General features: G+C 42.3%; 1 protein-coding gene and 1 non-coding gene across 11 annotated transcripts; both read right to left on the reverse strand.

Moving 5' to 3' along the window:
* Positions 1-3,607: 3,607 nt before the first annotated feature.
* SLC25A3 (solute carrier family 25 member 3) lies at positions 3,608-11,543 on the reverse strand. Of its 10 annotated transcripts, none has more exons than NM_001164512.2 (8): positions 11,419-11,543; positions 11,021-11,181; positions 9,338-9,459; positions 6,705-6,884; positions 5,497-5,678; positions 4,845-5,017; positions 4,039-4,149; positions 3,608-3,948 (listed from the first exon to the last, which is right to left on the reverse strand). In NM_001164512.2, exons 2-8 carry the CDS (start codon positions 11,175-11,177, stop codon positions 3,788-3,790), a joined length of 1,086 nt encoding a protein of 361 aa, NP_001157984.1. In that variant the 5' UTR covers positions 11,178-11,181; positions 11,419-11,543; the 3' UTR covers positions 3,608-3,787. The 10 variants fall into 10 exon arrangements, with proteins under 10 accessions (NP_001157984.1, XP_084880657.1, XP_084880660.1 ...); XM_085024531.1 differs by lacking the exon at positions 9,338-9,459 and adding an exon at positions 9,620-9,744 and having other exon boundaries at positions 11,419-11,473; XM_085024534.1 differs by having other exon boundaries at positions 9,338-9,744; positions 11,419-11,473.
* On the reverse strand, positions 5,089-5,336 carry LOC146403544 (small nucleolar RNA SNORA53). Its single transcript, XR_014804683.1, has one exon. It is a non-coding gene; the product is annotated as a small nucleolar RNA SNORA53 (small nucleolar RNA).
* Positions 11,544-22,107: the final 10,564 nt, after the last annotated feature.

A 22,107-nucleotide genomic window follows, 5' to 3' on the forward strand; every position in this document is an offset into this window, starting at 1 on the left:
TTCTTATCCACATTGTTGCTCTCTGGGATTTTAAACATTTTGATTTATGATAAAAATTGTATAAACATGATTATATAATTTATGTTAAAGAAATAGTACATAACTCTTAAATTAGCAGCAAGCATTCACCAAACTTGATGAGCTTTGTGGACACTTTCCCAAAAATGCTTATCAAAACATTTCATGAAGTTTTCACACAATGGAGATTTGGTTAAGCTGTAGTTTTTTCAATTTTGTCCTTTGTCACTAGGTATGTATAAATCAGCAAAAATCAGGGTTTCTGGGAGTTTTAATTGCTCTTAAAGATAAGTTGAATTATATTTGACCACTCCGGAAACTACTAATCATGTCCTAGTATTATGACATAATTCGATTAAACTACTAATCACATATACTCATTTCACTGGGTTCTTTGTGGAATTGACATTTTATTAAACCAAATGTGAAAAAACAATGTTACTAAAATTTCCTCATTAGAATCATTTCCAGTATGAATAAACTTTAAGATACGAAATGGGAATTCACATTTTAGGTGGGCATTTTAATTGAATTTTGAGGATGAAATGATTTTCCCTCAGAAATAGCTTAGAAATATCTCTAACTACAAACAGCAAGCAATTCTTGATAGCTTGAATACAGCATACTTTATATCAATACCCACAAATAAAATCTAGCCTTTCTTACTTGAATTTTATATAAGGCTGACTTAACTGCATTCCCTTAAGTTTTCAAATCCCCAGTCCACCTTTGGGTGGGCCCAATATACATATATACCCAACCTCATAGAGACTTACAATGTGGCCAACACTCCTCCCAGAAAAAGGTGGAGTCTACATTCCTTTTCCTTGAAGCTGGGATTTGGTCTTCCTGGACTTCTGGTGACCAAGAATACAGTGGAAGTGATGCTACGACTCCCAAGGCTAAGTCCTAAAAAAGGTCCAGCTTCTGCCTGGCTCTATTTCAGAATCCTGAAATAAGCCCAACTGCCCTAAGGCCACCACACTGTGGATTTTAAGGAAGAGACCAAACCACTATGAGAGATGTTTCCTAGCCTGGGAACTTCCATATGCCGAGGGTGGATGAATCTCTAGCATGGATATGAAAAAAACTTTGGAGATTAGCCCAGAGCTACCATCTGACTGTGACTTCATCTAACAAGAGCTACCATCTGACTGTGACTGAGAGGCCCAGAACCAGAAGAGTCCAGCAGAGGCTCCCAAATTCATAACCCAGAAAGCTCGAGATTTTATTCTCATGCCATTACATTTCAGATTTGTTACTTAGCAGTAACTAATGCACACTGGTGACACCAACTGCCACAGCCATCATTTACTTGGCCTCAGATTGAAGCTCTACCTTTTCAGAGTTTGGTCCAAATTTACACCCATCATCCTTCCTTTTTCTCTACCACACAAGTAAAATAAGTTTTGGTGGGATAGCAGTGAGCATGGCTGCCTTTCAAGTAAAGATTGGAATCCTAAACAAGAACATGCAACTAGACACACCTGGTTTCTAAGTTTAGTTCACTAACCATACATGGCTTTGTATGAAAACACTTCTCTCCCTTTAGGCTCTTTGAAAGTTTCCTGAGGCCCAATCCACATTCTTCACACAGGGACTGTCAACTCAACCCAGATTATTATATCCAGAGGCCTCGTGGTAAAATGTAATCATACTTAAAAAACAAAGTATTATTATAGTTTGGCCTTTTATACAAAGGAAAACTAAAGAGGGGCTTACTTTCCAATTTTATTTATTTTTTGTCTTTTTGCCTTTTCTTGAGCCACTCCCATGGCACATGGAGGTTCTCAGGCTAGGGGTCTAATCGGAGCTGTAGCCACCGGCCTACGCCACAGCCACACAGGATCCGAGCCGCGTCTACAACCCACACCACAGCTCATGGCAATGCTGGATCCTTAACCCACTCAGCAAGGCTAGGGATCGAACCCGCAACCTCATGGTTCCTAGTCGGATTTGTTAACCACTATGCCACGACGGGAACTCCTTACTTTCCAATTTTTAAAAACTATTTTGGTTTAAACCAAATTTCAGAAACTTGAACATGCTAGAGTGATGCTTTCCCAGGGCATTCAACTACTCCAGTGTCAAGCAGGCACTCTTCTTAAAAAGCAAAACCCCATTGTGGCTCAGTGGGTTGAGAACCCAACTAGTACCCATGAGGATGAAGGTTCAATCCCTGGCCCTGTTCAGGGGGTTAAGGATCCAGCACTGCCATGAGCTGTGGTTTGGATCTGCTGTGGCTGTGGCACAGGCCAGCGGCTGCAGCTCCAAATCAACTCCTCGCCTGGGAACTTCCCTATGCCACAGGTGCAGCCCTAAACAGCAAAACAAAACAAAAAACAAATAAACCATCATTCTTTTAATTACCCTAAATTTAGTCTATCTTTTTTTTAGATAAGGATTAACAAACCGATTAGGTTTTTTTTTTTTTTTAAAACCCTGGCGCTTCTGAGCCAGGATCAGCTGCAGTTTGACTCAAGCCATAGCCATGGCAATGCCGGACACTTAACCCATTGCGCCCAGCCAGGGATTGAACCTGCATCCCACCGCTCCCAAGATGCCGGCCAATCCCACTGCACCACAGGAGCTCCCTAATTTTTTTTTTTTTTTTTTTTTTTGGTCATTTTAGGGCTGCACCTATGGCATGTTAGTTCCCAGGCTAGGGTCAAATTGGAGCTGCATCCTCTGGCCTATACCAACCACAGCCACAGCAACACCAGATTCAAGCAGTGTCTGTGACCTACACCACAGCTCATGGCAACGCCAGACCCCTCACCCACGGAGAGAGGCCAGGGATCAAACCTGCGTCCTCATGGATGCTAGTCAGATTTGTTTTCAGCTGGGCCAAGGTGGGAACTCCTAGGATTTTTAAAATACAGTACATGCTACAAAAATTTGATTATATGCTGAAATGTACTTGTCAAAATACAAGCACAAGCGAATACTTATCCGTATTCAAATTTAACAAGTGAAGTTTTTAAAAATTTAGGGTATGATTCCTAAAAATCTAAGAACTATCTTGAGTGACAAAACTTCAGACATATGACAATTTACGGGTAGGGATCAAAGTATTCAACCAACAGTGGATTTTTTCCTTGAGGTTTCTTTTTTGCCACACCCCTAGCACACTCAAGTCCCAGGGCCAGGCGACTGAATCTGTGCCCAGTATTAACACCACCAAACCCCTAACCCACTGTGCCACCAAGAAAACTCTCTTTGAGGGAGTTCCTGTCGTGGCTCAGTGGTTACCGAATCTGACTAGGAACCATGAGGTTGTAGGTTCAATCCCTGGCCTTGCTCAGTGGGTTAAGGATCCGGCGTTGCGTTGCTGTGATCGGTGGTATAGACTGCAGACGTGGCTCGGATCCTGCATTGCTGTGGCGTAGGCCGGTGGCCTCGGCTCTGATTCGACCCCTAGCCTGAGAACCTCCATGTGCCATGGGAGCGGCTCAAGAAAAGGAACAAAGACAAGAAAAGAAAAAAGAAAACTCTCTTTGAGGTTTTAATGTATGCTTAATTCTTTCCATTTTAGCGTTAATTCTTTAAAAAAGCTAGTTTTTAAAAAAATTGTCAAGTCACAGACAAATCATTAACATTTGGGTTTATTTCAACAATAAGTTTGAAACTCTTGCCTTTGGCAAGAGTACTACAGTAATTATATCAGGAATAGACAATTTCCTACATTGTCAAATATATAAAAGTTTCTTTTGCATCTTCCTCAACACTGATCAACAAGCAGATTCAGTCCACATTTGCTTTCATCTATCTACTGAGTGTACCCAAGCTTCTTCTTCAAAGACTCTGGCATCTCAGGTGGAGGAGGGCGAGGGAGCCTGAAGTAGACCTTCACAGAGTCATAGATGAACCACTGTAGTGCAGTCAGAGTGCCAATCATGATGATACGGGCAAAGAGTCCCTTCCATACACCTGGATGAAATATGAACCATGAGTGAAAAATACAGTACACTCCACAAAGTGCTATCCTTCCTCTAGAGGGAAAAAAAAAAAAAAGCCTACCTCTAAATCCAAGTCTCCGGAGGACCTGAGAAGCACTGCTACCCTTCTCTTTATTCAACACAGATACCACAGAATCAGCAGGGTGAGAAACAATGGCACAGAAGACGCCAGCTGAAAAAAATCAAGACTAATAATTCAATATGGAGTCAGTTTTAAAATACTGTTTTCTTTTCACATCACAGCCAACCTTTTCATGACTAATAAATTCTTTTAGTTCTAAAAAAAATCACATTTTAGAGTGAGACAAGAAAGGTCATAAAGCATTCTACCCTATGTAAAGCAGAACAATTTTTTTTCCCAAATTTTTATATTCAAGATTTAATTTTTTTTTTCTTTCTAGGCCCACACCAGCAGCACATGGAGGTTCCCAGGCTAGGGGTCAAGTTGGACCTGTAGCTGCCGGCCTACACCACAGCCACAGCCACGCCAGATCCCAGCCGCATCTGCGATGTACACCACAGCTCATGGTAACACCAGATCCTGAATCCACTGACCGAGGCCAGGGATGGAACCTGAGTCCCTCGTGGATACCAGATTCGTTTCCAATGAGCCACAATGGGAACTCCTAAAATTTTATTTATATATTCACATTGTATCCAACACTTTTTCTTGTGTGAAAGATTTGTTCTTGGAAAAACGAAACAAAAAATAAATGCTGCAGCAATTAAGTCAATACATTCCTAAGTTAATTAGGACATGCAAACAATAAGACAATTACAATAAGAACTAATGAGTACGTATTTATGAATCCTGAAAAGCATATAAAATGTAGTGGGGAGATAAAGCATGTTCTAAATATTTCATACCTATGTAACCTGCCACAAATGTGACAACCAGCTGCTCTGGCTTTGAACATTCACTTCGGGGCTTGGGAACCACAAACTTGTACAATGCTTCAACCGTACGTTCAAAGCAGGCAAACTTCATCATGGTATATGGTATCTGTCTCATCCAGAGAGGAGCAACCCCCTTGTAGAATCTAGGAAATCAGAAGGCTTATTTTACTCAGTTGCATACATTCATTCAGCAGAGCTGTTCATTACTAACCAAAGTGTCCGCACACCAGTCGAGTCCTGATAGTAAAATATGGCAGCACAATTGCATGTCATTTCTACCAGAACCAAAGACTAACATGCAGGTATATTTATCTCACATGCCAATGACTCAAGCACCTTTGACTATACAACCAAAAAAGTTGCTGGATGCTTCTTTGACTGGAACTACAAGAAATCAAAAGTTTACAAGTAGAACTCAGTCCAAGATTGGCATCCACAAAGGTGGATCTAAGGAAGCATGTGGCAGCCTGACTATATGCAAAAAAAAAGTTAATGTTTAGGTCAAATATCAAGTCATCTGTAGACTGACAAAAAAAAAAAGCCCAGCAGGCTTCATGCAAACAAATGCAGTTTTCTCAAATGAGTGTTTTTATACTATATATTTAGAGAAATGTTTACTTACGCCTTTAAGCCTTCTTCCTGATACATTTTGGGAGCTGCATCCCTCAAAGTGTTGGCATAACCTGGCTGAGTTTGAATTCGGACCTTAGCAGCTTCCATAGGAGCCAGAGCAATGTCAGCAAAGAATTCAGCACTGGCAGAGGCAGCCAAATACAGTGATGTGCGCCAGAGATAGGCATTCTCCTAATTGAAAAACATAAGGAGGAACATGAACTGCTGTTGTATTTGTTCTAAATTTACCTTAACGGAAAAATTCTAGGAAGCAGTTGAATTTCAGATATCTCAAGTGTTTCTTTATCACAGTCTGCAAATAACACATAACGAGACTGAGTATGTTATCTCTCACAACCTCATCAATCTCAGTACACTGTGACTATTTCATTTCTTTTCTTTTTTTACACTGTGACTATTTCTTAATCTACTAGTTGCCAACGATAGCTGGGACACAGGTTTTATCCCCAGCCTGGCATTGGGGGCAAAGGATCTGGTGTTGCTGCTACAGCTGCAGTGTAGGTTGAATCTATGGCTTGGATCTGATCCCTGGCCCAGGAACTCCATATGCTGCAAAACAGCCAAAAAAACCTAAACCCCCAAATGCCTCAAAGTCCAGCTCACTTGGAAAGCAGCATAGCATAAAGAGTACTGGTTTCTCCGCCATGGCTCAGTGGTTGGCGAACCCAACTAGTACTCATGAGTAGCAGGGTTCGATTCCTGGCCTTGCTCAGTGGGTTAAGGATCCAGCGTTGCTGTGCGCTATGGCGGAGGCCAACAGCTGAAGCTCTGATTCGACCCCTGGCTAGGGAGCCTCCATATGCCACACATGTGTCCCTAAAAAAATTTTTAATTAAAAAAATAAAATAAAAAGAGTACTGAAACCTAATGAAATATCATTTCTTCTCCTCATCCTCTCTCTGTTAAAACAGCCTTATGATTTGAAACGTTTTTCACCCTTTCTGAGAGTTCCTCAGTTCCAAAGATTTGTCAAACAAAAATCTAAGATCCTTTCTGGTCTCACACTTAAGTTAAAAGCTTAGAACTTTCAAGAGTTCCCTGGTGGTAGAGCAGGTTGAGGATCCAGCACTGTCACTGCTATGATACAGCTTAAATCCCTGGCCAGAGAATGTCCATTTGCCCCTGGCATGGCCAAATAAATAAATAAACATATAAATAAAAGCTTAGGACTTTCCATTCCAAAATTAAATTACATACCTCTCCAAGCATATTGCTATACAAAACTTTGAAGACTTCATAAAAGCCAAACTTGCAGAGCCCCTGCAAGGAGTAGCCAATGAAAGTCGGAGCCCATCCTTTGGCCAAGCCGCGAACACCATCCTCTTTAAGTGTAATTGAGAATCCATTAAATATGCCCTTGTACTTGTTCGGGTCCACCTTTATTGAAAACAAGAAAGAAAAAATTAAATGTACTAAAGAGCTAATAACACTTCTCATAAATATTTAATTTTGTTATTATTAAGTTTTTCCTTTTGGTCCTAAAATAAGCTTTAGTAACTACACAAAAGGTAGATAAATACAAGTTCCCTGCATGTCATCACCTTAATGTCTATATTTCTCTTTGTAAATATAACTTTTTGTAATGTCTAGCTTTCTTTCATTCAGACTGGAGGATTAGTTAAAAGGATAAAATTCCTACAAAAATACACAATAAAACTAACCCTTGATAAGATTTTTTTACCACTTAAAAGTCTTAAAGCTACTTCATAAACAAAGTCTATAACCCTGACATATGCTCACTCATCAAGTACAATTACATACTTGAATTAAATACAAGTTAAGGAGTTCCTGTTGTGACGCAGTGGTTAATAAATCCAACTAGGAACCATAAGGTTGCAGGTTCAGTCCCTGCCCTTGCTCAGTGGGTTAACGATCCAGCGTTGCCGTGGCTCTGGCGTAGTAGGCTGGCAGCTACAGCTCCGATTCGACCCCGGGCCTGGGAACCTCCATATGCCACGGGAGCGGCCCAATAAATAGCAAAAAGACAAATAAATAAATAAATAAATAAATACAAGTTAAAAAGAACAGTAACATGAGAATTATTTTTTGACTTAAGAAATTCCTATTGCCTTTGGAATGGATTAGCAATGAGATCCTGCTATATAGCACTGGGAACTACATCTAGTCACTTATGATGGAGCACGATACTGTGAGAAAAAAGAATGTATATATGTATGTGTGACTGGGTCACGCTGCTGTACAATAGAAAACAGAACACTGTAAACCAGCTAGAATGGAAAAAATAAAAATCATTAAAAATTTTTAAAAATTAGGAGTTCCCTTGGTGGCGCAGTAGTTAACGAATCCAACTAGGAACCATGAGGTTGTGGGTTCAATCCCTGGCCTTGCTCAGTGGGTTAAGGATCCGGCGTTGCCCTGAGCTGTGGTCTAGTTTGCAGACGTGATTCGGATTCCGCGTTGCTGTGACTGTGGTGTTGGCCAGCGGCTACAGCTCCGATTCGACCCCTAGCCTGGGAGCCTCCATATGCTGTGGAAGCGGCTCTAAAAAAGGCAAAAAGCCAAAAAGCCAAAAAAAAAAAAAAATTTAAATTAAAAATAAAAAGAAATCCAATGCACCTTAAAAGACATGCATAGGAAGTTTTAGGAAAAATATTTAACACTCATTCTATTAAATAATAGGGGTAAATATCTATTTCTCTCAGTAGTAGAAGGGCTGGTATACAGCACCTTCCACTCCCTGCTAATTATTTCACCTTCCTTTCTCTTTTAGGTAAGTAGACTTCTAATCCTGTTTGGGACAAATAAATGTTTGATGTTTATTTGTGTTTTAATAATCCTAATTACAATATTTTAATTGTAAAAACTAGTACCAAGAAGCTATGCCCACAAGTTTTTAATACTAAAATACTGAGGTTTTTTAATCTACAATCTTCTCTGCCTTGATAGCATCAACAAATTAAGAGATAAGTCACTTGATATAATACACAAAGAATCACCGCCTACTCCGACATTTGACTGCTGGTAAAATGACTATTTGGAGCTTGGAGCACAACAAATCAGTAGGCCTTGAACTCTAGACTAAATTGAGCCCAGCAGCAAAAATCCATTTATAGCCAGAGCCTGAAATCAACAATCTACCCACACTCTTGTCTTAAGAGGTATTTCACCTCTTAACTCTAATTAGGAGTTCCCGTTGTGGCGCAGTGGTTAACGAATCCGACTAGGAACCGTGAGGTTGCGGGTTCGGTCCCTGCCCTTGCTCAGTGGGTTAATGATCCGGCGTTGCCGTGAGCTGTGGTGTAGGTTGCAGACACGGATTGGATCCCGCGTTGCTGTGGCTCTGGCGTAGGCCGGTGGCTACAGCTCCGATTCAACCCCTAGCCTGGGAACCTCCATATGCCGCGGGAGCGGCCCAAGAAATAGCAACAACAACAACAACAACAAAAAAAAAAAACAAAAAACACTAACTAAAGATCATGAGTTAAGGAGTTCCTTCATGGCTCAGCAGTCAATGAACCCAACTAGGAACATGAGGTTGTGGGTTTGATTCCTGGCCTCGCTCAGTGGGTTAAGGATCTGGTGTTGCCATGAGCTTGGTGTAGGTCACATTCGAGGCTCGGATCCCACGTTGCTGTGGCTGTAGAGCTGGCTGCAGCAGCTCCTATTGGACCCCTAGCCTGGGAACTTCCATATGCCGTGGGTGCACCCCCCCCAAAAAAGAAAAAAAAGATCATGAGTTAAAGAAATCTACTAAAATTTCTAGCAGCTGTGATGTCTTCGAATTCTTCCCATTTGTGGAGCCCTTTAACATTATTTGGAATTAAGTCACACACGAAAGAGATGTTCAGTGTTGTCATCTCAATACAAACCTGCATACGGCATTTCACTAAATCCAGAGGAACAACAGCAGTGTGTGTCAGACCACAACTTAAGACCCCACCAAAGCCACACAGTGCATAAAACTTCATGGAGCCATATTCACAACTGTACTCTGTAATAAGACAAGACACACCATGCATTTTAATATAATGCTCATGTTACTGGTTATCAACTTACCTCTGCTCTGCAGTTAGGCTTCCACACAGCTTGTTAGTAGATAACAGCCATGCTTCAACAATATGCTTTATTTAGTCCAACATGCAAAAACAAACCTGCATTCTGCATTTAACCAGATCTAGAGGAACCAATGCTGTATGTGTTGTGCCACAGCTAATAATTCCTCCAAGTCCACAAAGGATAAAGAATCTGCCAGATCCATAGTCACAGCTATACTGCTCTGTTTGATTGAAAAAAAAAATCAAGTAAGTATTTCTTCAGAGGTAACTAAGGCCATGGGAATGAAAGAGAACTATATTTCCCTGTGAAATAGTACTAACACAAATGAAGAGTTCTGGCCACCATTTACAAGAAGTAAGCTGAAAAACAGTTTTCCACCTACTGTGAAGAAGTTCACTGCCAAAATCAAAACAATCATTTAAAGATTATGAAGGCTATGTCTGTGAGATACTCCTATCTCGTTTTGCCGTATGAATTAAAAAGTTTTCTACACCATTAACAGCTCCTCTAATTAAAGTCAAACTTCCACTTGTTAAGGGCTCATAAGAACACACTTCTGAATACAAATCAAACTCAGAAAGGGCCCTCACATGTAAAAGTTTCCAAACCTCTAAGGTTACCCCACCGACCGAATACTATCCCCCACTAACGAATCCCTACAGCGTAGAACTAGATATAAATTCGTGAAGTCATATCCATTTTCTACACAAATAACCATATATTTAACTTTACAAAATCGAAGGCCAGAACGATGATGTAAAGGTTTTTTTACCCACACTAAAGACATAGTAAACTTCACATTTTACAGGTACAAGGTAGATTAACATTTTCAATACTCTTTACAATTCCGTTTTCAGATTTCTTTTGTAAATATACTCTACTGGGATTTAAAATACTCACAATTAAGATAAAGTTACGTCTAAGCATCAAGAATCCCGAGAGATACAACCAAAGGGATCACTATCAATCACTGTATCCTTTCTATACCCCTTCCGGGGCTGCAAGTCAATCAACCACATTAAAACAAGATACCTAGCTATCTCACATTCGTTGTGTCAAGTAATATTAGACTTCGAAATGCTCGAGAGGAAGGAGTATTTTTTAAAAGAAAATGAAACTCAAACACATAATACAGTTAAAACTGCGGTGGCCAGTGGTTAGGAAGGAGACTTCATCCAATATTTAGTCTGCTGACCAAGCTGGCTCACCGCGGAGAAGATAAGGAGCTAGTCAAGGCCTCTTTGCCTCTACTCGCTCGAGGACGTGGAGGTCACCGAGAGAGCAGTACTTATAGGCCCTCCCACGCCCTTGAGGGAGGGCCTAAGATCCGAAAACCGGCTTCGGGCAAAACAGGCTGACATCCTCGGAAAAGCAACTGGGCGCCGTCCTGCGGGCTGGGTGCGTCCTTCCCTGTCCTCCAGGCCAGGCAAGGGCACCAAGGCCGAGCGGCCCAAGAGATGACCCAAAGACCTTATCGGGGCAGGGTGTGACCTCACCTTCCACAGCGGCGGCCGCCAGGTTGCGGGTGCGGCGAGGTGGGCCCGGGGGCCCGTCGGGGCTGCTGCGGGGGCCGGCGAGACCATCCTGCACCAGCTGCAGGTGCGGTGCGTTGAAGGGGTTCGCCCGCGCCAGGTGCGCCACGGACGAGAACATCTTCCTGGGGGGAGAGGAAGCGGCGGTCAGAGGACAAGCAAAAGGGGCCGTTAGGCCGGTCAAAGTCACCTGCACGCTGGGGACCCTCCACCTGGGCCTTGCCTCTTCCCGCCTCCGCGCCCTTGAGGAGGTCATGGCTGCTTCCCCAAAAGAGGAGGCCGACCGGGCCTACAGCCAAAGCAGCGCCTCACAGGCGCTCCGCTCCCCGCACCCACTGCGAGGAAGGCCGAGCCACACTCACTCCCTAAGATGGCGAACACACAACCGCTCCCTGGGAAAGGCTGCGGCTCACAGAGACCGAACGTCCTCCCGGCCTTTAGTTCTGTGCCCTTCGCGCGGCGTCAGCGCAACGCACACAACGCGTCATTACAAGCAGGCGGCACCCATTGGCGGAGAAGAGCGCCGAGACGTGAACGTCATCAAGATCTCCTAGCAACCCTATCTCCGCCCCTTTCGCCCCAGCCCTTCCGGCCGACTTCTGCGCAGCAGGATTCTTTCTGCGCAGGCGCTCGTGCCTTGCCGGGTTTTGGGGTATTGTGGGCTTGTGTTCGTGACCTCCTCTTTTTGTCCTTTCACCTTCAAACGTCTTTCCCGTAGTGTGGGGCTTCAGTTATTTTAAAGAAGCTACTCTATAGTATTCACTTAAAAAAAAAAAAGAATCCGTGATAGTGTATTATTTCGGTGTTGAGGTTAGAATGTCCTTGCAGTACTTTGTATCATGGCTGATGCCATTACAGTACTTTTTTTTTTTTTTAAGTTCCATACATTGCGTTACAGTAGAAATGTCTGCATTTTCCATCAGACTTTAGAAGAGTATTTTAAAAGGAAATGTTTAGCAGGAACTCTTAAGATAGCTTGCTGCTTCATCACAATAGTTTGTATAACATATTAAAGCATTCAATAAATTATTTTTAACCCCTGGGGGTAGAGGGATGAACTAGTGACTGGCAGCAGATTTCGTGTATTTAATACATTTAGAAAATCTTCATAAGATTGACTTAAACAATAAAAAGACTTTTTCACAATGACTGGCACAGACTATCAACTCACCAAAAGTAGCAGAATGACTGGGTGGTTGAATTCATCCTGATACTATTGTGTTTCAGTGTTAATTTTCAAATTTAGCTTGCAATTTGAATGAGACTAATTTAAAAATCAGATAATAAGAAAAAAAAAGATTCACTTAAACAGAGAAAGGTCTTATTTAGTTGGGAGGAGTGTCGTAGGGGTCTAGCCTCTTGGCATTCTGGCTCTGACATTTTTCCAGCTATTGACAAAGTAAACTTGAAAACTTAACTTGATCTCTGTGCACCTGTTTCTTAAATGCTGGAAGCAAGGCATGGGCTTGCTACCTGTGCAATGATACTGGACTTGTGCTTGGTTTAATGTTTGGCTGTCACTGTTTTGAAATTCTTTTTTCCGTTGTACCTGCAGTATAAGGAAGTTCCTAGGCTAGGGGTCCAATTGGAGCTGCAGCTCCCAGCCACAGTCACAGCCACAGCAACTCAGGGTCCCAGCCACATCTGTGTCATTACCACAGAGCCATGACAGGAACTCCCTGGGACAGGGATTGAATTCGAGCTGCAGCTTTGGTGTAGGTGCAGCCCTGGGTCCTTTAACGTACTGTGTGGTGCTGGGATCAGAACTCCACTTCTGCAGTGACCAGAGCCACAGCAGTCAGACTCTTAACCCACAGCACCACAGCAAGAACTCCAATATTATAATTTTTTTTTTTTTTTTTTTTTTTTTTTTTTTTTTTTTTTTTTTTGCTTTTTAGTGCCGCACAGAATATGGAGGTTCCCAGGCTAGGGGTTCAATCGGAGCTAGGGCTGCCGGCCGATGGCACAGGCACAGCGACGCCAGACCTGAGCCCTTCATCTGCGCCACAGCTCATGGCAACGCTGGATCCTTAACCCACTGGGCAAAGCCAGGAATGGAACCCACAACTTCATGGGTCCTAGTTGGATTTGTTTCCTCTGAGCCATGACGGGAACTCCTAGAATTTTTTTAATGTTATCCTCTTAAGGAAAAAAACGGACATTTTCTTTAAAAAGAGGGCGCCATGGGCTTCATTTTTTTCAATTTCCCATTCTTGGAATAGAGTTCATTCGATGATAATTTTGGTGAGATCAGTATTTAGTGTTTACATTATTATGACTATTATATGTAGTAAACTATGGTGAATGTTATAATTATATATCCAACTTTGAAAATCTGTTCTCCTCTAGGGATAATAATTGTCGCTTTTGGCATCTGTTTAGTTTTCTAATCACTCAGTACTAATTCAAAATCTGCTGTATCAGTTTGCTAGGGGCTGTGGTAATAAAGCACCTCAGACCAAGATGCTTAAAGCAACAGAAATTTGATTCTCCTAGTTCTCAGTGGGATAATAGAAAATACAAAAAATTTTTAAAAGTGAGGGTTTTTAGCCATGAAGCAGAGTTGGAGAGGAGTTTCAGTGGATGTGAAGTTAGTAAGAGGTTAGGATAATTATTGCTAAATTGACCTAAGAGGATTCTTGCAGAAGGCAGGCCGAGATTATCAGACACCACATGGGAGAAGAGGAATTTGATCAGATATTGAGGGCGATCAGATATCAAGGTTGGGAGATTCTGGCTACACTGACTTGACAGAATTCTTGCTATACTTGGCTCTTTAAGATCATGCCTAAGGTTGGGCTCAGTGGGAAAACGGCTCAGAGTAGCCTAGGTAAAGTTTGCTCAAGGAGTGAAACTTCCATGCTGGGTGTGGAAATTATGGGTTTGATTGGAAATGCACAGGCAGTGCTCCTGGCTTGGGGTGTGAGTGCAAGCAGGATGGGGCTGTGAATTCGACATTCATTGCCCTCTAGGATCCAGGGGTAGTAGTTAAACAAACACTCTGAAGCAGCGAGTTTAGAGCAGTTTTGAAATGAACAAGTTATTAAAAATAAGAAAAGGTCACATATACTTATGGAAAAGAATTCAGGTTGACAGAATGTATGACATGTAAAGTAGAAATCTCCCAACTCTTAGCTTTGCTCTCTCTCTGAAGGTAAGGCTAAGTTTCTTGCTATGCTGATGTTATGTTTCTTGCTATTATTTCTAAATGCTGTCTGTGATGAACCTTAATATATGTATAATATTTATTAATATTAATATATACTCTTAATATGTATCGAGGGTATAGCTTAGCAAATTTTACATTTTTATTCACTCATGTGACCAGCACCTATATTGAGATTCAGAATATTTCCCATACCCTGGTGTCTTAGCTTGGACTGCTATATAAACTACCAGAATTCCTATCATGGCATGGTGGAAACAAATCCAACTATTATCCGTGAGAATGCGGATTCGATCCCTTGTCGTGCTCGGTGAGTCAGGGATCCACTGTTGAACTGTGGTACAGGTCACAGACGTGGCTTGGATCCCATGTTGCTGTGGCTGTGCTGTAGGCCAGCAGCTGCTGCTCTGATTCAACCCCTAGCCTGGGAACTTACATATGCTGTGGGTGTGGCCCTAAAAAGCAAAAGTAACTTAGCATAAAACAACAAACACCATTATCTCATATTTTCTGAGATCCAGAATCTGGTCATGGCTCAACATCATGGCCTGTCCCAGAGACTATCATGAGGTTGGAGTCAAGCCCTTGGCTGGGGCTATGGTCTCTAAAGATTTGACCTGGGCTGGAAGATCTGCTTCCAAGGTACCAAACTTCAGTTCCTTGTCATGTGGTCCTCTCTGTGGGGCTGCTCATGACATGGCTTCTCCAGAGTGGGTGATTCAAGAAAGAAAGAGCAACCAAGGAGTTCCCGTCGTGGCGCAGTGGTTAACGAATCCGACTAGGAACCATGAGGTTGCGGGTTCGGTCCCTGCCCTCGCTCAGTGGGTTAAGGATCCGGCGTTGCCGTGAGCTGTGGTGTAGGTTGCAGACGCGGCTCGGATCCCCCGTTGCTGTGGCTCTGGTGTAGGCCGGTGGCTATAGCTCCGATTCAACCCCTAGCCTGGGAACCTCCATATGCCGCAGGAGCGGCCCAAGAAATAGCAACAACAACAAAAAGATAAAAGACAAAAAAAAAAAAAAAAAAAGAAAAGAAAGAGCAACCAAGACAGAAGCTGCAGTGTCCTTTATAACCTGGTCTCAGAAGTGCTTCTGCTTTTTTTTTTTTTTGGCTTTTTGCTATTTCTTGGGCCGCTCCCTCGGCATATGGAGGTTCCCAGGCTAGGGGTCCAATAGGAGCTGTAGCCACCGGCCTACGCCAGAGCCACAGCAACGGGGGATCCGAGCCGCGTCTGCAACCTACACCACAGCTCACGGCAACGCCAGATCCTTAACCCACTGAGCGAGGGCAGGGACCGAACCCGCAACCTCATGGTTCCTAGTCGGATTCGTTAACCACTGCGCCACGACGGGAACTCCCACTTCTGCTTTTTATTGCTCACGCCAACACTGATACAATGTGGGAAGGGAGGTGGGGATCATTGGGGTCATCCCAGAGAGGGACTACGACACATCCAACAACCAGACCTTCTTAGCCTCCACTCCATGCTTGTTGCCCAGGTGTCTGTCAGTATAAATCTCACACACTTTCTATCTTACCATCTAGGACCTCCTTGCAATGGAGTCTAGTAGCAATGGGAGGTATTGACAGCTGGTATAGAGAAGGACCAGCACAGCCTACAAGGCAACTACCTCAGGGAAGGCCGTTAGAGGTTTTTATAGGTAAGGAGAGAGTAGGCTCCACAGACAAAGGAGGAAGGCCTCTGTCTACTAGCAAAGGCGGCTCAGCAGAGTTTAGGGGTTCATGAGCCCCGTGTCATCTGAATTATCCCATGTGTTTCCATTCACACTGCTCAAAAAAAAAAAAAAAAAAAAATGCCCTTACATGAAGCCTGCAAGATTGGGAATTAAATTGTATCATAATTCAGGATTAAATTTTGGGTTTGATTTTTAGAAATTACAGCCTTTTACATATAGGAAGGCAGTTATACACATATTCTGGTCCTTTATCTCATTTTGAACTGAGAGTTTAAAACCCAGAGTTCCTGTTGTGGCTCAGTGGTCACAAACCCGACCCGTATCCATAAGGACACGGGTTCAATCCCTGGCCCCACACAATAGGTTAAGGATCTGGCATTGCCATGAGCTGTGGTGTAGGTTGCAGATGTGGCTGGGATCCTGAGTTGCTGTGGCTGTGGTGTAGGCCGGCAGCTACAGCTCCAATTCAACCCCTAGCCTGGGAACTTCCACGTGCTGAAAGTGCAGCCCTAAAAAGACAATAAATAGGGAGTTCCCGGAGTTCCCTTCGTGGCTCAGTGGTTAACGAATCCGACTAGAAACCACGAGGTTGCAGGTTCAATCCCTGGCCTTGCTCAGTGGGTTAAGGATCCGGCATTGCTGTGGCTCTGGTGTAGGCCAACGGCTATAGCTCCGATTCGACCCCTAGCCCGGGAACCTCCATATGCCGCAGGAGCGGCCACAAGAAATGGCAAAAAAAGACACACAATAAATAAATAAATAAATAAATAAATAAATAAATAAATAAACAAACCCCTAAGCTTGGAGTTCCTGTTGTGACTCAGTGGGTTAAGAATCCAATGTAGTCTCAGTGAGGATATGATCCCTGGCCTCGCTCCCTAGTTTAAGGATCCAGTGTTCTCACAAGTTGCGGCCTGGATTGCAGCTATGGCTTGGATCTGGTGTGGCTGTGGCTGTAGCATAGGCCTCAGCTGCAGCTCTGGTTTGAACCCTAGCCAGGGGTCCAGCTGTAAAAAGAAAAAAACGAACAAAAAACTCTAAGCTCATCGTTTCCTTTCCCCTACAGAGCCAGGACAGAACGCCTGCCATTTTTTTTAAAGATTCCCCAGGTGACTCTTATAAATAGCCAGGTTAAGGGACTGATGATCTAAGGAATTCAAAGATAGGTGTAATTCCTGTGGAACAAGACTAACCCAGCACTGACAGCATCTTGAATTACATGGTTTGCCATGAATATAAAATGCACAGAAAGGAATCCCTGCTCTCCTGGTTTGCTTCAAACTGACGGTTCACCTTGTTCTTCTGTGTGTAAGCTGCAGTGCACACCATCAGTAACCCCATGCAAAATGGGGCAAATTCTTCAGGAAGAGAGGTGTAAAAGGGAATAGTACATCAGCTGCTTAAAGATGGACACAGCCACACACTTGGTAACATACAGGAAATTTTAGGGAGAAATATATATGCCTGAAGAACAGCAAATATGAAAAAATAATGAGTATAAAATGAAGGGATTAAGACTTCCTAAAAGGAGTAGAAATAGTTTTGTTCTGTCCTTACATGGAATAGAATATATGGAATATCTAAATTTCCGTTTATATCCTGGGTTACTATAAACTGAAATGTGTTATTGTTTTATCACATTTCAAACCTCATGCCACCTACAGTATTTTTGCTGTAGCTACTAAGGGGCTTACAAATAAGTGCAATATAATTACAGTCAGCTCTAAATGAAGTTACATTTGCAAACATAATAAAACTTTAGGAAAAATTTTTGAATTCTGCTATTATATCTCTAAACTTGGAAGATAGTCAACTGGGAAGGAATTGCTTTAGGGAATCAAAAATATGTTTAGAGAGCAGTAGCCTTGTATGTTAGTCGAATTAACTGACTGATTTTATTCTTTCCGAGAAGCTGAATATTGCTGACTATTATACAATTGCAATTAACCTACATAACACTAGCAATTACTTAAATTTTCTATAATTTGTGCTGCTTTGAAATCTTGTGGGGAAAAAACCCCAGTATTTTTCCTCTTTTGATTGCAAGAATTTCAACTTTGAGAAATATTTAAGTCATCCATCATTTAAATTACAAAGTAGGAGAAAATAAATATCAAAGTAGAGTTTGTCAGCCAATTTATTCACCCGGGGCAGTTTATAGGTCAGAATAACTTATTCTTGGGAATTTGAATGATCAGATTAAGACGTCTGAATTGAATTAACAATTTTTTTTTTCTTTTTAGGGCCATACCTGCGGTTATGGACGTTCCCAGGCTAGAGGTCGAATTGGAACTGCAGGTGCTGGCCTACACCACAGCCAGAGTAACATGGGATCAGAGCCGTGTCTGTGACTTACACCACAGCTCACTGGCGTCACCGGATCCTTACCCCCTGAGCATTGCCAGGGATCAAACCCTCATTGTCATGGGTACTAGTTGGATTTGTTACTACTGAGCCACAGCAGCAACTCCAAACTGCATGTAATGTTTGTGACTCCTTAGGTTTCTTCAGTCTGGAACACTTCTATCTTTCTTTGTGATTCATGCCCTTGACCTTTTTGAAGAGTACACGACAATTATTTTAGAGAATGTTACTCATATTGCATATCTCTGATGTTTTCTCATGATTAGATACAGAGTATGTGTTTAGTGTTTAGGGCAGCAATTTCGTATGAATCATTCCTTGTTTTTTTCAAGAGTATCATATCAGAAGACACATGATGTTGATGTTTTACTGATGGGAAATTTGATCGCTTGATTGAGGCAGTTTTTGCCCAGTTTCTTCATTGTAAAGTTACTATTTTTCATCTGTAATTAATGAGTAATTTGGTGGGAGATACTTAGACACTATATAACTATTTTGTTCTTCAACAACCTTTGTTTTGTTTTGTTTTGTTTTTGTCTTTTTAGGGCCACACCGATGGCATATGGAAGCTCCCAGGCTAGGAATCAAATCAGAGCTGCAGCTGCCAGCCTATGCCACAGACACAGCAACACAGGATCCGAGCTGTGTCTGTGACCTACACCACAGCTCCCAACAGTGCCGGCTCCTTTAACCCACTGAGCCGGGCCAGAGATGGAACCACATCTCCACAGCAACCCGGGCCTCTGGGGTCAAATTCTTAACCCATTTTGCCACAGCAGGAACTCCAAGCTGGCCTCATATTTTTTTCTACAAGTCCCCATCATTTTTTGAGCACTGGAATCAGCCAATTCTCCAGAGCTTTTGTTTTCTTTAGAGAATAGTATTTAGAAACTAAGATCTGGGGACAAAATATGCTTAACGCTCTGGGTTGTTAGTATTCCCAGATTTTCTCAGTACATATACATACACACATATATACACCTTTCTATCTATCCGTCACTGATTACATCTTCTTTGAAAAACCGTGAGCTCACACTAATAACTTGGGTTCCAAATCAGAATTTGTCAGAATTCATTCTAGCTTTTCTTTTTCTTCCCATATTTGTAACTCCCATCTCTGACAGAGATAAAACTGGTTTTCAGTACCTTCGAGATATTATCTCATATGTGTTCATTCCCCCATGTGTAACCAACTCCCAGTCCTGCTAGCTGTCTCCCTGGCATCAAACTTACGGAGCCCACTGGCTCTGGTTGCCTGAAGTGAAGAAAAGAAACCAATAAGTTAAAGAAAAGAAACCAATTTTTTTTTTAAAAGAAAAGAAAAAGTGGGAGTTCTGCGATGGCCTCCTTTTCCTGCATTCTTACCTCTGTGGTGCAGGTTCAAGCCCTGGCCCAGGAACTTCCACATGCTGCCTGTGTGGCAAAAAAGAAAAAGAAAAACAAAAAAACACACACAAGAGAGAAACTGAAATAATGTCACAACTCTCGTTAAAAAAAAAAAAAAAAAAAGGGAATGGGGGAGTTCCCGTCGTGGCGCAGTGGTTAACGAATCCGACTAGGAACCATGAGGTTTCGGGTTCGGTCCCTGCCCTTGCTCAGTGGGTTAAGGATCTGGCGTTGTCGGGAGCTGTGGTGTAGGTTGCAGATGCGGCTCGGATCCCGCATTGCTGTGGCTCTGGCGTAGGCCGGGGGCTACAGCTCCGATTGGCCCCTAGCCTGGGAACCTCCATATGCCGAGGGAGCGGCCCAAAGAAATAGCAAAAAGACAAAAAAAAAAAAAAAAAAAAAAAAAAAGTAATGGAGGAAGAAGAACAGGAATGGAAAGCATCTATGACTATTTACTAACAAATTAACTCCAAATCTTAACAGTGTAACTCAATAAAAGTTTACTTCATGCTGCTATAAAGTTTAATGATGAGTGAGTGTTTCTCCAGGGAGCTCTCCTGCAGGTGGTTACTCAGGAATCAAAGGTGCTTTTTATCTTATGACGCGGCTATCTCAACACAGAACTGCTGCATGCTTGGCCAAAGGAGAAGTGATGCAATAAGGAAAAGGCACACCCTCTCTCAACTGCCCCAGAGTGAAAGTAAAGCATTGCTTCTGCTGCTGTTCCTTCATCAAGAATTAACTAGTGCAGCCCTAAAAAGCAAAAAAAAAAAAAAAAAAAAAAAAAGGAAAAAAGAAAGAAAGAAAAAAAGAAAACCTCTAGTTGCTGAAAATGGAAAAAGTCAGAAATAGAAAGACAAGTACCATATAGTATCACTTATATGTGGAATCTAAAATATGGCACAGACATTGAGAACTATGTCTAGATACTCATGTCGCAACAGAAGAAAGGGTGGGGGAAAAAACTGTAACTGCAATGTATACATCTAAGGATAACCTGATCCCCTTGCTGTACAGTGGGAAAATAAAAAATAAAAAAATAATAAAATAAAATAAAATAAAATATGGCACAGAGGTGTAGGTTGCAGACGCAGCTCGGATCCCGCATTGCTGTGGCTCTGGCATAGGCTGGCAGCTACAGCTCTGATTAGACCCCTAGTCTGGGAACCTCCCATATGCCACGGGAGTGGCCCAAGAAATGGCAAAAAAACAAAAATAAATAAATAAATAAATAAATAAATAAATAAAATAAAATATGGCACAGATGATCCTATCTACAAAACAGAAACAGATCACAGACATGGAGAGCAGACTGTGGTTGCCCGGGGGAGGGAGTGGGATGGACGGGGAGTTTGGGGTTGGTGGATCCATCCATTTGGGATGGATGGGCAATGGGGTCCTACTGTACAGCACAGGGAACTGTGTGTGATTTGGTTACTTTGCTGTACAGCAGAAATTGAACAAACATTATAAATCAACTATACCTTAATTAAAAATTTTTTAAATAAAAAAATCTAAAAAAGAAAAATGAAAAAAAAAGAGAACTTCACTATAGGAGTTCCCTTGTGGCTCAGTGGGCTAAGGATCCAGCATTGTCACTACTGTGGCTCTGGTTATTGCAGTGGCATGGAGTTTGATCCCTGGTTTGGGAACTTTTGCATGCTGCACGTGTGGCAAAAAAACCCCAAACCAACAAACAAAAAACCCTTCAGTACAAGGTACAGCCCTGTGCTTCCTTCTTTAATTACAATTTTTTTTTTTTTTTTTTGTCTTTTTGCCATTTCTTGGGCCGCTCCTGCAGCAGGCATATGGAGGTTCCCAGGCTCGGGGTCGAATCGGAGCTACAGCTGCTGGCCTACGCCAGAGCCACAGCAACTCAGGATCCGAGCCGTGTCTTCAACCCACACCACCACTCACAGCAACTCCGGATCCTTAACCCACTGAGCGAGGCCAGGGATTGAACCCGCAACCTCATGGTTCCTAGTCGGATTCGTTAACCACTGAGCCATGATGGGAACTCCTAATTACAATTATTTTTTAAATTTTGAGATCATTTCAAATTTACAGATATCACAGATGGAAGAATAGTACATAGGTATACTTCATCCAGACTTACCAGTTTTTAATATTTTGCCACAACTGCTTTAATAGATTCCTTTTTGTCCATCCATCCATCTACCCATCTTTATAATTTGAACCATTTGAGAATGAGTTGCAGACTTACACTGTCTTAACCCTAAGTTCTTCAGAGTGCATTTCCTTTCTTTCTTTCCCTTTCTTTCTTTTTTTTTTTTTTTCTTTTTTCTTTCTTTCTTGGCATATGGAAGTTCCCAGGTCAGGGATCAAATCCAAGCCACAACTGTGGCCTATACCACAGCTGCAGCAATGCAGGATCGTGAACCCACTGTGCCAGGCCAGGGATTGAACCCATGCTGCCACA

Source organism: Sus scrofa, chromosome 5 (assembly GCF_054392235.1).
Source record: "Sus scrofa isolate SSC_HxYL_T2T_F1_AM1 chromosome 5, Sscrofa_HxYL_maternal_Yorkshire_Landrace_v2.0, whole genome shotgun sequence".
Classification (NCBI taxonomy): domain Eukaryota; kingdom Metazoa; phylum Chordata; class Mammalia; order Artiodactyla; family Suidae; genus Sus; species Sus scrofa.

Bases quoted from the DNA above. Each gene is read 5' to 3' on its own strand.
- SLC25A3 (XM_085024531.1), bottom strand. From the start codon at position 11,177: ATGTTCTCGTCCGTGGCGCACCTGGCGCGGGCGAACCCCTTCAACGCA. The intron at 6,885-9,619 runs GTTTGTTTTTGC...TTTTCAATAAAG, and splicing joins TGGTTAAATGCAGAATGCAG to GTGGACCCGAACAAGTACAA. The intron at 4,150-4,844 runs GTATGAAATATT...GATTTTTTTCAG, and splicing joins ATTTGTGGCAGGTTACATAG to CTGGCGTCTTCTGTGCCATT.